General features: G+C 35.0%; 1 protein-coding gene across 3 annotated transcripts in view; it reads left to right on the top strand.

Moving 5' to 3' along the window:
* The first annotated feature begins 2,880 nt into the window (after positions 1 to 2,880).
* Positions 2,881 to 12,655, top strand: part of LOC311086572 (zinc finger protein 521) — a 103,165-nt gene continuing 93,390 nt past the window's right edge. The window contains exon 1 of one of the 3 annotated variants that reach the window (XM_084119520.1): positions 2,881 to 3,076. Coding sequence is in view for 2 of the 3 variants with exons in the window: in XM_084119517.1 (XP_083975643.1) it covers positions 3,537 to 3,576 (40 nt within the window). In the remaining variant the exon portion in view is untranslated. Of the gene's footprint in view, positions 3,577 to 12,655 lie in introns of all 3 variants that reach the window. The other 2 variants (XM_084119517.1, XM_084119518.1) reach the window with 2 other exon arrangements.

Below are 12,655 nucleotides of genomic sequence, written 5' to 3'. Positions count from 1 at the left end.
TTGGTCTGCCCGATCACTTTAAGGAGAGAATGCTGATCCTGGAAAAATTTTACAATTACAAAAGGTTTCACCACTTCGCGCTTGAATAAATTAAAAAAAATATTATAAAACAGCAATCAAGTTGGGAAAATTACTAAACAAATACAAAAAGTATATGCTAAATATAAAACAACAGCATAACATAAAATATGTTTATATGTTACTTAACCGGGAAGCTTGGAAAGCACAAGAAAAGGAATTCTAGGAATTTGTGTAAAACCAGCCAATCAGATTAGATCCTATACTAAATAGAGAAAGTGCTTTCAAGTTTTGTGTAAAATGCTTCATAAAATTTGCGTGAAGATGCTTCTTTTTTGACAGCACTTGATCCAGTAATACTAACACTTTCTCTTCTATTCTATTCTCTCTCTCTCTCTCTCTCTCTCTATATATATATAAATATATATGTACCCTACTGCGTTAGATTAAACTGAGAGGGGTCATAGCACTTGCATATTGTTGTCCTACTGTTAGTTCTAACTGCTTCTATTGTTCTCATTTGTAAGTCGCTTTGGATAAAAGCGTCTGCTAAATTAATAAATGTAAATGTAAAATATGCATCAGATGTTAGTAGGCAGTCAGTGGGCATAACACCGTTTCAGTTTAATGTCTTTGCACGCTGAAAATTCCTAACACAAATTTGTTCCATAAAACTGTGTTTGGTTTGGTAACCCAGTGTAGTAGTAGTAGTCAGAGATGGCCATAAATACATGGAAATGTATTTAAAATACAAATACAAAATACTGTGTGGAAAAATGTATTTAAATACAAATACAGTATTTTGTATTCTGAAAATACACAAAATGTGAAATTGGCCACCCAGTGCAGGTATAGGTCACAGTGAATGAAGAAACCATAGATATCATATAAAGGCTAGATGTCTCGTGCGCGCTGCTGGCCAATGGAGGTCGACGTCCACACACGGCGGCCATCTTGCCACAGTGTGCTCGCTCACTCGTAACATGGTGCATGTACTTTTAAATAACCATAACTTGCTCAATTTTCTACCGATTTTCAAATGGTTTGGTTTGTTATAAACGTCAGAGATGTAGCTATGACACTGCATACATATGAATAATTATAACATACATGTTCAAGCATTTGGAATTATAGCCCAATTAATAACGTTTGTAAGAAACCAAACCGTTTGTAAATCCGTCAAGATTTCAGCGAGATAAGAGGATTTGTGTGCGTGCTGCTCACTCACCTTAATTCACAGCTTCACTGTGACAAGATGGCCGCCGGTGATGCCGGAAGTGACTCCGCCTTAAGACATCTAGCCTTTATATGATATCTATGGAAGAAACTACATCGGCCTACTGACTTTTCATTCCTAACCTCATCTCTGCCCTTTCTTTCTTTCTTTCTTTCTTTCTTTCTTTCTTTCTTTCTTTCTTTCTTTCTTTCTTTCTTTCTGGCAATTACAAATAAACCTATGCAAATGTATAGGTTTCCAGCCATTTATATACTTATTTCTGGTTACAATGTAGTCTATTACTTGTGGTGAACACTATTAAAAAATTCATACTGTATGTAAAACTGTGAGAATCTAGCAAAGAATATGGATGGGCGGTATGACCAAAATCTCAATTTTACTTCACAGTAACAATATCATGGTTTCACAATTCTCAATATCAGTTTTGATTCCACAGAATAAACTGAATTTCATTTCATTTTCAAAATCATTTTCATTTGTATATATATATTTTTTTTTTTGCAGGTAGTCCAATGCTTTTTAAGTAATTTTATGTTTATTTTATGTAAAGTTTATTTGTTTCTATAAGTTTATTAAAATTAGAAAGTGTTCTAAAATTCTAACATTTTAAATTAGAATTATTTAGATTCATTTGACACTATTTACCCATTTTTTTATTATTATTTTTTGTGTACAATAAAACTAAAAGCTGAAGATTTTTGTGGTGTATTATTCATCAGTGTTTCCACTCCAACGTTCCAGTAATTCCTGCCCACTAAAAGCTGCACGGATAAATTTGCCCCACAAATAGGCCTATCTATGTAAACGATTTAGAAAAAGTTTCAGACTTTATATCATCGCTATGATATGTAGTGTCATATCACCTAGCCCTAACATGCAGTAATTATTTAAACACATTTGACAAGCTAGTTGATAAAAATCAACAACCGGTCAAGACTGATTGGCTAACGCTATTTTCGCACTTGTCTGTGCTCTTTTATTCTTTCATGTTAACTGAAGTGAATTTTAATTTTAATCAACAAGTAGAATTGATCATGACATTCTCACCTGGCTTATTCCAAAAAAAAATCGCTGATCCATTGCTGAGCTAGTGAATGTCTGAACTAGTTGATGCACAAAATCAATACCCTGATAAAGAGGTTGACTGGCAAAAAGTATTTTATGTATTTTGAAAATACAAAAATACTCATCTTATATGTATTTAAATACAAATTACATTAGATTTTTTTCCAAAGGCTTTAAAATACAAAATAGTATTTTGTATTTCAAATACGCATTTTAAATACATGTATCTGAAATACTGCCCATCCCTAGTAGTAGTAGTAGGCCTAGTAGTAGTACTTTATTAATCCCAGTTGGGAAATTAACTGGGATCAGTAAACTACTACTACTCCATTGGGAGGAGGCACACCCCTTTAATATTCGATTTGAAATGTAATATTCAGCTGAAATATGTAAAATGGTTATGTATTTGAATGGCTATGTACATTTCTCACAGAGCCAGGTCTATTGAGTGTTGTCTACCAGAAGGGGGACCAATCCGCCTTCATAAGACGCGACAGAAGTCCAGGGCTCCGGATCCAGCGACTCCGGGATCCACACGCCAGATCTTGCCGACTTCCCGCGGATTTTAATCATGCCTCTCTGTCAGTGTTTGAGAGCAGCAGGCTGACAATGATTTCCTCCGTGATTACGCACAGGGCGCGTCCCCGCGGGGATGGGGCCCCCTCTGGAGCCGTCCTCATGGCTTTGGGGGCCTCGCTTCCATTTTCCATTATTATGTGGACTACCGGAGCGACAGCGCAGAGCGAGACCTCGCAGGTTGGTGATGAGGAGGGAGCTCGCATGTTCCTCTCTGACTCTCTCTCTCTCATTTTTTTATTTAAAAAACCCCACAACAGACTCAGTTCTGATTCTCAGATGAAATGAGAAATTTGACAGCCTCAATTAGTCTTTAGTTCGTGCCATTGTGAGGAAATAATTATTTCTTTTACTCGTTTTTCGCTTTATTAGTTTTTTTCCCCGATCATTTACAGCGCGTTTGAGGTCTGTCGTGCGCACTTATAACAGATTAAATAAAGCATGTGTAAGATATTAGTAGATGGATATGACATTTTAACTCTTCAGCTGTTTAAACAGATAGGCTACAACAGGAATTGACCAACAGCACTGTGATTTTTACCTCAGTGTGCAGTAATCTGGTGTTAGACTGAAAGAGCTTTATTGCAGCTATATTGGAGATATAGATCTAGATGTGTGATCTTCAGCGGGTTTCTGTAGGATGTCGCGTCGCAAACAAGCCAAACCAAGAGCTCTGAAAGGTAAGTGAACCTCCTCCTGTATAACGGGCTTTCAAGAAAGGAAAATAGGGTGTCAAACATCTTCCCACGGTATATGCATGTGCTATACAACACCGTTATTTCCACAGGCAGCGCGCGTGAACGCAAACGATTCAATGCGCGAGATTCACGAACAACTATAAAAGCCAAAGCTTTGCGTTATGAACTACTTAATGTATCTGAGTGGCTATTTACAAAGGTCAGAATGAATTGGCAACGGAAAGTAGAATGCCATTCTGCTCTGTGTTTTATGTCAGTGGGTTTCATGGCATTTATGTGTAAGCGATGGCATGATATGGATGTTAAATTGGCATGCAAGTTTGGAGTGACGCATCACGTGACTGGAGCTTACCATGAAAGTGGGCGATTACCAGTAGGATAAATATCACGACACATCGATTGACCATTACAACATGGACTTGATAATTACTAAGCCAGAGACTTTACCAATGATGATATTCTTTATATGTCGCAATGGATTTAATAACTTATGCTTGCAAACAAAATCACACACAATGGGGTGAATCAGATTTTTTTTTTTTTTTTAATGAATTCATTTATTATTGTTATTTTTTTTAATTTCAAGAATAGTTATGTCATATATTTCTCTGTTATTTCAGACAGGTATTCTGTTTTATTAAATTATTTTGACATTTTGAATGAGCACTATAAAGTAATGCTGTCTATGTTATAATTCCACAAAGGAGTCAGAAACAAACTTGCTGGTACATTATGCTTGGAACCGCTTTATATCAAGTGTCTTTAACTACTAGGGTAAGATGAGGTAACATGAGTAACATGATAAGATAGTCTCTGGGAAATGGTGATCTAAGTTGAATATCAAAGTTTAGTGTCGATTTGAAGAGTTCAGATGCAAAAGCCTCTAAGTGCCATCTGAAACTTTCTTCTAGAATGATCATTTTTATAAAGCTTTTATATTTAAGTTCAGTAATTTCACTTAAATGACAAGTAATATGCATTGCCATTTAAGTGAAATTACTGAACTGAAATATACAAGCTTGATAAAAATGATCATTCTAGAAGAAAATTTCAGATGGCACTTAGAGGCTTTTGCATCTGAACTCTTCATTTGTTAATGGGGGATTTGTGGAGTATTTGTTTTATTATTATTGGCAAAACTGCACAGAAGGCCCTGAGTTACTTGTTGTTTCTAGTGTTATTATATTTAATTGTAAACTTATTGTAATTCATGGGGTTATTATTGACTAATTCCATGAGTTAGATGCACATTTCATCTTTACTATTCATTAAAATCTATAGGCTCATCGAGTGAAATGAATCAGTTTGAATTAACAGTGATGCTATTATTAAACATGTATATATGTTCACATCCTTGTAAATAAGTCACAGAATAAATTCACCTTTTAAGATGAATCTCTTTGACCTGGATTCTGCTTTGTCTGTCATCGGTTAGGCTCAGCTTTTCAACTGAATTGCCAAAAAAACTCATTTAAATATAATTTAATTATTTAAATGTAATTTAAATAGTCAATTTAATAGTAAATGCACATTGTTCTTAAGGGGGGATTCTTCCCTCATCTTAACCCACTAACAGTGAATGATAATTGGTTAGAGTTTATTTTAAGTGTCAGTATTACAGTGTATTTATACATTTAAGGACTGAATAATAATATTTAACTACATGTACTTAAGGTTAGGATTAGGGTTTGGTTTAGGGTTAGTTGCATGTAATTTTGTATACTTTATAGTTATTACTACAGTAACTACATGTAACATGTGTACCAATGACACTGTAAAATAAAATGTTACCTAATAATTTTATACAAATCTTGTTTACATTTTGTTTATGCTGTAAATGCATCTACTTCTGTAACTAACTATACAGCTGTAATTCACTTCTGTAATGACATCTATAATTACAAAACTATATTGTCAATACTTCTACCCCTTAACTCTACTCATACCATTAAACCTGTCCTAACCTGACCCGAATCCTCCTCAATAACAGCACAAGTGTTTTCAACACAATAAGTTCACTGTACTCTATATTTTTACGTAACTAGTTAAAGACACCTAATATTAAGTGGGCCTTATATATTAGTACAATACAGCTGTAATTACATGCTGGTTTTTTTAATAGTACAATGTAAAAACATGTATGTACATAATAAGTGCATTGTATTAAATTATTAATTTAAATGTTAGTACATACTAGTAGTTAAAGACACATAATATAAAGTGATGAATTCTTATGAATGTTAGTTACTTGAATTTAATTGATTTTTTGATTTTCCTTTTTGGAAATTGATTTCACGCAGTGTGTTGGTGTTGCTAGTGCCATGCTCTGCTGTTTGAGCTGTAAAGAAACACTTATACCGTCTTCTTTCTTACACTGTTCACATTGTAAACGCTCTGGCACTGGATGAGTGAAGTGTGTGTGTGCGATGGAGGAGAATATGTAGGCCTAAGCACTAGAGGTGATGGAGGTCAGTGGGCGCTGAGTGTGAAATCTTCTGTCATGGAGACTGAAGGTGGATTAAATACGATACGAGTTGTGTGTTTGATCTTGGGGGAGAGAATTCATATATACATTTTTTTTTTCTTTTTTTTTTTCTCAAAAGGCCATTTTAATATATAATGTGCTGGACACGGGTGACAGCGTTATTGCTTAAGGGAATAAATGTCCACAGGCCAAAGACATACATCATCCGCTCGTATGCAAACACTTTCTCCTCTCATGCTGACATTTACTCAGAGCTGCCCATCTGCATTACACACACACACACACACACACACACACACATGCTCACACACACACACACACACACACACACACACACACACACACACACACACACACACACACATGCGCACACACAAACACACACACACGCTTGCTCACACACACACACACACACACACACACACACACACACACTCACGCACGCTCACACACAATTGCTCTCACACACACACACACACACACACACACACACACACACACACACACTCACACTCACTCACATGCACACACACACACACACACGCCCACACACACACACACACACACACACTTTCTCTCTCTCACTGTCTTACACACACACACACACACACACACACACTGTCTTCCGCTGTGTTTTGCAGTATTCTCTGTGCTACTGTAGATTCTCTGTGTCTGTGAGACAGGGCTCCTGATGGCCATAAACGAGAGTGCCTTTATTTCTGTACAGTAGTTGGATGCTTGTTGAGGAGCATTATATATAAAATACCAGCTCTACAATTTTTCACAAATCATGCAAATATTTTTACTGTATTAGATTACTGATCAATAGCTTTCTGGCTGGTAAATGGACATAATTTGTAATCTTTTCAGAAATCTCTGAACATCTTAAGTTGTACATGTACATGGCTGTTGTACATGGCCATGTCTTACTAATAAATTATGTTATGCATGCATTGTATACACAAGGGATAATCCGCGGCTAGGTGTGCATTACACGGTTTTAGAAAGAACCACCTGACGCAAAGTGCATTAAAGTCGTGTAATGCACAGCTAGCCGTGGATTATCCTGTTTATACCACGATTACTGGCCAACACTGACAAGTTAAAGCTGACATTGATGTTTGCAGTGCAAAATGTGACTTTTATATTGACAGTTATTTTTGTCTCATATAATTTTGTTGATATGAGATCTAACATTCTATACCCTTTAAATCTGGCACACAGACAAGTATAGTGCGCTAAGATTACTTTTATTTGAGTTATAAAGTTTATTTAAATCATTTATCGAGAGAGAGCGAGGTGCATGTGTGAATTACCTGCGTCTGTGCAGCATCTCTTGTTTGTGTGATATGCAATAAACAATCAAGAGCTGAGTCAATGTGCGTCTTTATTTTCCATACTCCATCATGAACTGCCCGCGAACCGGGACCAACAACGTCACAACAGGATACATACTATATATGGCATTTAACCGCAACATCTCTCTCTACTAACATTGAAGCTGTGAGTTTAATTTCTTCAAAAACAGCCGTTGCTAAGAAATATAATCTAGGAATGCTTTTTGTGTATGCACTGCACAATCTCCCATCTCTGTGTGCGAGTGTGTGTGTGTGTGTGTGTGTGTGTGTGTGTGTGTGCGCTTCAATAAAAGCAGCACATTAATATAGAACAGTGATTAAACTGACTAGAACTACCTGTGCATTACATGGTTTTAACGTACCCCGTCAAGCCAATCAGAATCGAGGAATTTAATTTATTGACAATGTCTAACTTACATTCTTCAATTTTGTATTGTGTGTACATTTCTTTGCCATTTGCCATTGGATAATACAACAGCCAATGGTATTGAAGGTATTCCAGTTGAGAAACATAGCGAATGTTCATAGATGTAGTTTTACTGTTAGTGGTCCGTGATGAAGTGCTCATTAACTTTTGATGTTACATTAAATATGATGATTATCATTATCATTAGGAAGCATAACAAGTCATTAAACAGTGGTTTCACTGTCCTTGTTGTGTCCTAAGAGTAATGACTTTCTGCTTAACTTCAATGGTCTTTTGCAGTGTAAAATAACATGGGAAATATGATCACATTTTACTTAATAACTGTAAATGATGATGGTCTCGCTTTATAGCTGTGTTGTGCTTTTGTGACCCTCCTCACACATCTATAAATCTAAAAAATGTATACTATGATATTAAGATATTGAAGTTTTATTTTTTCTCCCTTCAATGAAAATAAATCACACACATTTATGGATCATATATATTTTAAGAACAGTACTTTGTCAAGAAGACTCTTTTAATTTCATGCAAATGCTCATTTTATTTCCTTTATCAAAATAATTCACCCCACAGTCTTCTAGAAGTACATTGTACGTATAAAGTAAGTAAAAAGTTTTTATAGAAGCAGTTGGGTCAGTATATTCAGAAATACAGTAAAAATGCAATTCACACACACAATGACTTGAATACATCACAAATCAAAAATATCTGTCCTAAAATCATAAAAAATAACAATTTAAAGAAAATTCTTGTCAAGAAAACATAAGAAATTTGGTGTAATCATTTATTATTATTTCTTAGATAAAACATTTTAACAACGACTGCTTCACTGCTTTTTGAGGTAACACTTTAGAATACTGTTCCTTCATTAATGAATAATTACACAGGAACAAACAAGTAACGCATTATTAACATTCTAGTGACTACTATTAACTAACAAGAAACTCTGATTAACAAATTAGTAAGTAATCACACTCAGATGAATGTAGTAGTTCATTATTAGCTAATCAATAACTACTATTTTTTTCAAACCTCCCAGAGAACTACTATCTACAGGTTCATAATTAACATGAATAATGCATAATTTATAATAAAAGGTAATGGTAACCCACTATTAATGACTCAAGTATTACTACATCATTTTAAAGGAACTACTAATTATTTGGATCAGTATTCTAAAGTGAAAAACATGATAACTACCTAATATTGACTGAAGTCATTGTAAGCTTTTGAGATTTTTGTAAGATTTTGAATATCAATTCCTTTCAATGGATTTGGAAACACTTTAGTCATTACTAGTGTGTTCCCGTGATATTCACTTTAGATACTGATCCAAATAATTAGTAGTTCCTTTAGAAGGATGTAGTAATACTTGAGTCATTACTAATGGGCTACCATTACCTTATATTAAACATTGTGCATTATAAATATTTATTAACCTGTATATAGTAGTTCTTATAGTCTTCAGTGAGGTATGAAAAATAGTAGTTATTGATTAGCTAATAGTAAACTACCACTTTTGTAAGGTTTTTGATAGTAATGAATCAAGTGTTACTACATCTTTATAAAGGAACTACTAATTATTTGGATCAGTATTCTAAAGTGAAGATCATGGGAACACACTAGTAATGACTAAAGTGTTTCCAAATCCATTGGAAGGAATTGATATTCAAAATCTTACAAAAATCTCAAAAGTTTACAATGACTTCAGTCAATATTAGGTTGTTATGTTTTTCACTTTAGAATACTGATCCAAATAATTAGTAGTTCCTTTAAAATGATGTAGTAATACTTGAGTCATTACTAGTGGGTTACCATTACCTTTTATTATAAATTATGCATTATTCATGTTAATTATGAACCTGTAGATAGTAGTTCTCTGGGAGGTATGAAAAAAATAGTAGTTATTGATTAGCTAATAATGAACTACTACATTCATCTGAGTGTGATTACTTACTAATTCGTTAATCAGAGTTTCTTGTTAGTTAATAGTAGTTACTAGAGTGTTACTAATGCATTACTCATTTGTTCCTGTGTAGTTATTCATTAATGAAGGAACAGTATTCTAAAGTGTTACCCTTTTTGATATTTGAAAAAAAGTTTTGTTCACAAAGTCAATCTCTGAAAAATGTATAGAATTCTTAAAATACATTCCCTAATGCATTTATGGTAGAACATAAGAATGCCAAACTACTATAGAATAATTATTGCACAATATCTTTTCCACTATAAAGGCTACCTGAAGTACATCTAAAAGTGCAGGACAAACAATGACCACGTTTACACAGCAGCAAAATATGGTTGTCTTGTATGTGAGTCCTTAATGCAGTGACGTTCACACACAGTTCAGATATTTACGGGAGTGAACCACATTCTATAACCAAACACACACGTACATTTTCAGGAGGTTTCATGAGGTTTCGGATGAAGTCGCAGCTCGATTTGACTCTTGTCGTGTCAAAAGTGATACGACTCCACTCACTTTGGTCACTGTCGCTATGGTTACTAGTAATAGAACACATGCTTGACTCATGTTGCACATTCATACAGACAGTATTCGAGACGCTACTGTAATTTGCTGTTTGAACGACATTTTCGAGAATCACACCTGGTAGTAAATGTTGTAAATCCCAAAAACTGACCGTGGCCAATATGTCTATAAGTAGAGATCATTATTTAAAAAATGTATTCTAGTACAAATGAACAATTACTTATGGTTTTACACTGCATTTTCGTGCAATATCCCAAAGTTTACTTGGGAAATATGTAGCTTAAAAAAGCGGTCAGGTGTTAGTCATATGAATAGTCAGTGTGAGAACATAAAAGCCTCATTACACCTCTAGAAGTAATGATAAACTGCTGGATTTTCCCTGTCGTTTTATAATACAGTTTGTGCTGCTGGGTTTACATGGGTCAGGTCTAGAAGGTTTTGTCACAGTCTAGGCAGAAAGGAGTAGTTTGTCACTTTCTTACATGGATAAAATAGTGTTCACATTTAGGTGAAATGAACATTTTAAAGGTACACTATGTAACTGACAGAGGTTCACTATGTATGGCAGAGGTTAGTTGTAGAATGAGTGAGAAAGGTTGACATGGAGCCGCTAAATCTCCAACCTCCAGAGAATCACTTGTTTAAAACAAACGCCGAACAGAGGAAAGTCTGCTGGAGAAAAGAGAATGAGACAGAGCTCGTAATATAACAAGAATCAACATTAGCTCTGATTTTCAGAGATGGAGAGAATTGAAATGTTGTAAAGGCGACGCAGAGATGATACTGTTTTTATTACTCAACAGGCGAGTAAGGTGTTTTTTGAACAAATAAATTGCCATATGTATCTCTCTAACAGTTGATTGTAAAGCATTATCTATTGTGAAGAGTTATTTCATTGGTTAATGTTGCACTGTGCTGGAATTTGTTTTCAAGGAAGTACCGTGTCCAGGGTCTGAAATGAACACCCGCCAACCCGCTAAATGTGGGTAAAAATCAACTGTGGTGGGTAATGCTGTCAAATCACTAGCCAATTTGGCGTGTTAATATGTTTACTCACTTTGCTGGGAAAGTCTGTGTAAGCCAGATTTGAAGCCAGATTTAGCGCAAATACTCAACTCGTGAGTCATCGTGATCTATTAAATACAGCGTATTGCGCAGAATCTGCGAATATTTGGCTTACTTGAACATGCCCCTCACTACGTAACAAATAACGTCATGCTTGTTCGTTTGCATTGAAGCAATAGCGGAGATTAAAAAGCATTTGGTTAACAGAAAAGACTGTTATTTTCCAACATTCAAATTTTTTTTTGGTGTTCTTTGTACTGTATTGATCTGTCCAACTAAAACACATTTTTGGTGATGAGGATGAAAGAGGAAGATGACTCGATGACAGGATTTTGTTTAAATAAGAAATAAATGTATGAAATCCCAAACTTTATGAAATGAATATATATATATATATATATATATATATATATATATATATATATAATTTATTTTTCTTTTTTTCTTTTGGCTAGTAGAAGTTCTAAAGGGCCGGTAACTTAGAAATATAGTAGCCAAATTGTCCGGTGAGTGAAAAAGTTAATTTCAAACCCTGACCGTGTCTATTAATGGGTAAAACTACAGTAATGTCTTCAGCTTGTCAGCTTGAGATCCTTTCTATCTAAGCTGGTAATATCTCTTAAACCTAGTAGTCAGTGTTTTGTGAGCAGTAGGATAGTCTCTCTTTTTTTTAGTTATGAGAAAGAACCATATTCATCCTCACAGTCACACAGAGCCAAACCACAACCAAAACAATGTTCTTCCGCAAAATACATGCCGTTTGTTTTTTGCTGCTAGAGGGCCAAACGTTACCTTTTAGTTGTCTTTAAATGTGGCACTGCTTTCTTTAAAAGCTAGATTTAGGAAGACACTTACAAGTAGGGTATACAATTTTCGGAGAGGCAATAGCAAGCTTATTTGACAGCATAAAATCCCACCATCCCTTCAGAGTGTTAGGGGTTAACAGTTTCGGACCCAAGGACCAGATGTTTGAAAGAAGACCCGGAGTCATAATTATAATAAATTGAAGAAAAGTTTTACTGAAGATAGTTTGCACTTTGCAGTTTCATCAGCAGAAGTCAGCTTCAGGACTCACACAGGAGTTCGTAGGCCGCTCCAATAACAAAGATCACAACAGTTATACCATTCACCAAGGTCTAAGCTACGTCCTTGCTTCAGGTTGCAGTTTCTGATTGGCTAAGAAATAGATAAACATAGTAATTTTCCACACATATACAGATAGACTGAAGCATATC

Source organism: Abramis brama (assembly GCF_963993115.1).
Source record: "Abramis brama genome assembly, chromosome: 7".
NCBI classification, from domain to species: Eukaryota; Metazoa; Chordata; class Actinopteri; order Cypriniformes; family Leuciscidae; genus Abramis; species Abramis brama.
The sequence above is the reverse complement of the archived record's forward strand: the minus strand, read 5'-3'. Positions and strand labels throughout refer to the sequence as shown.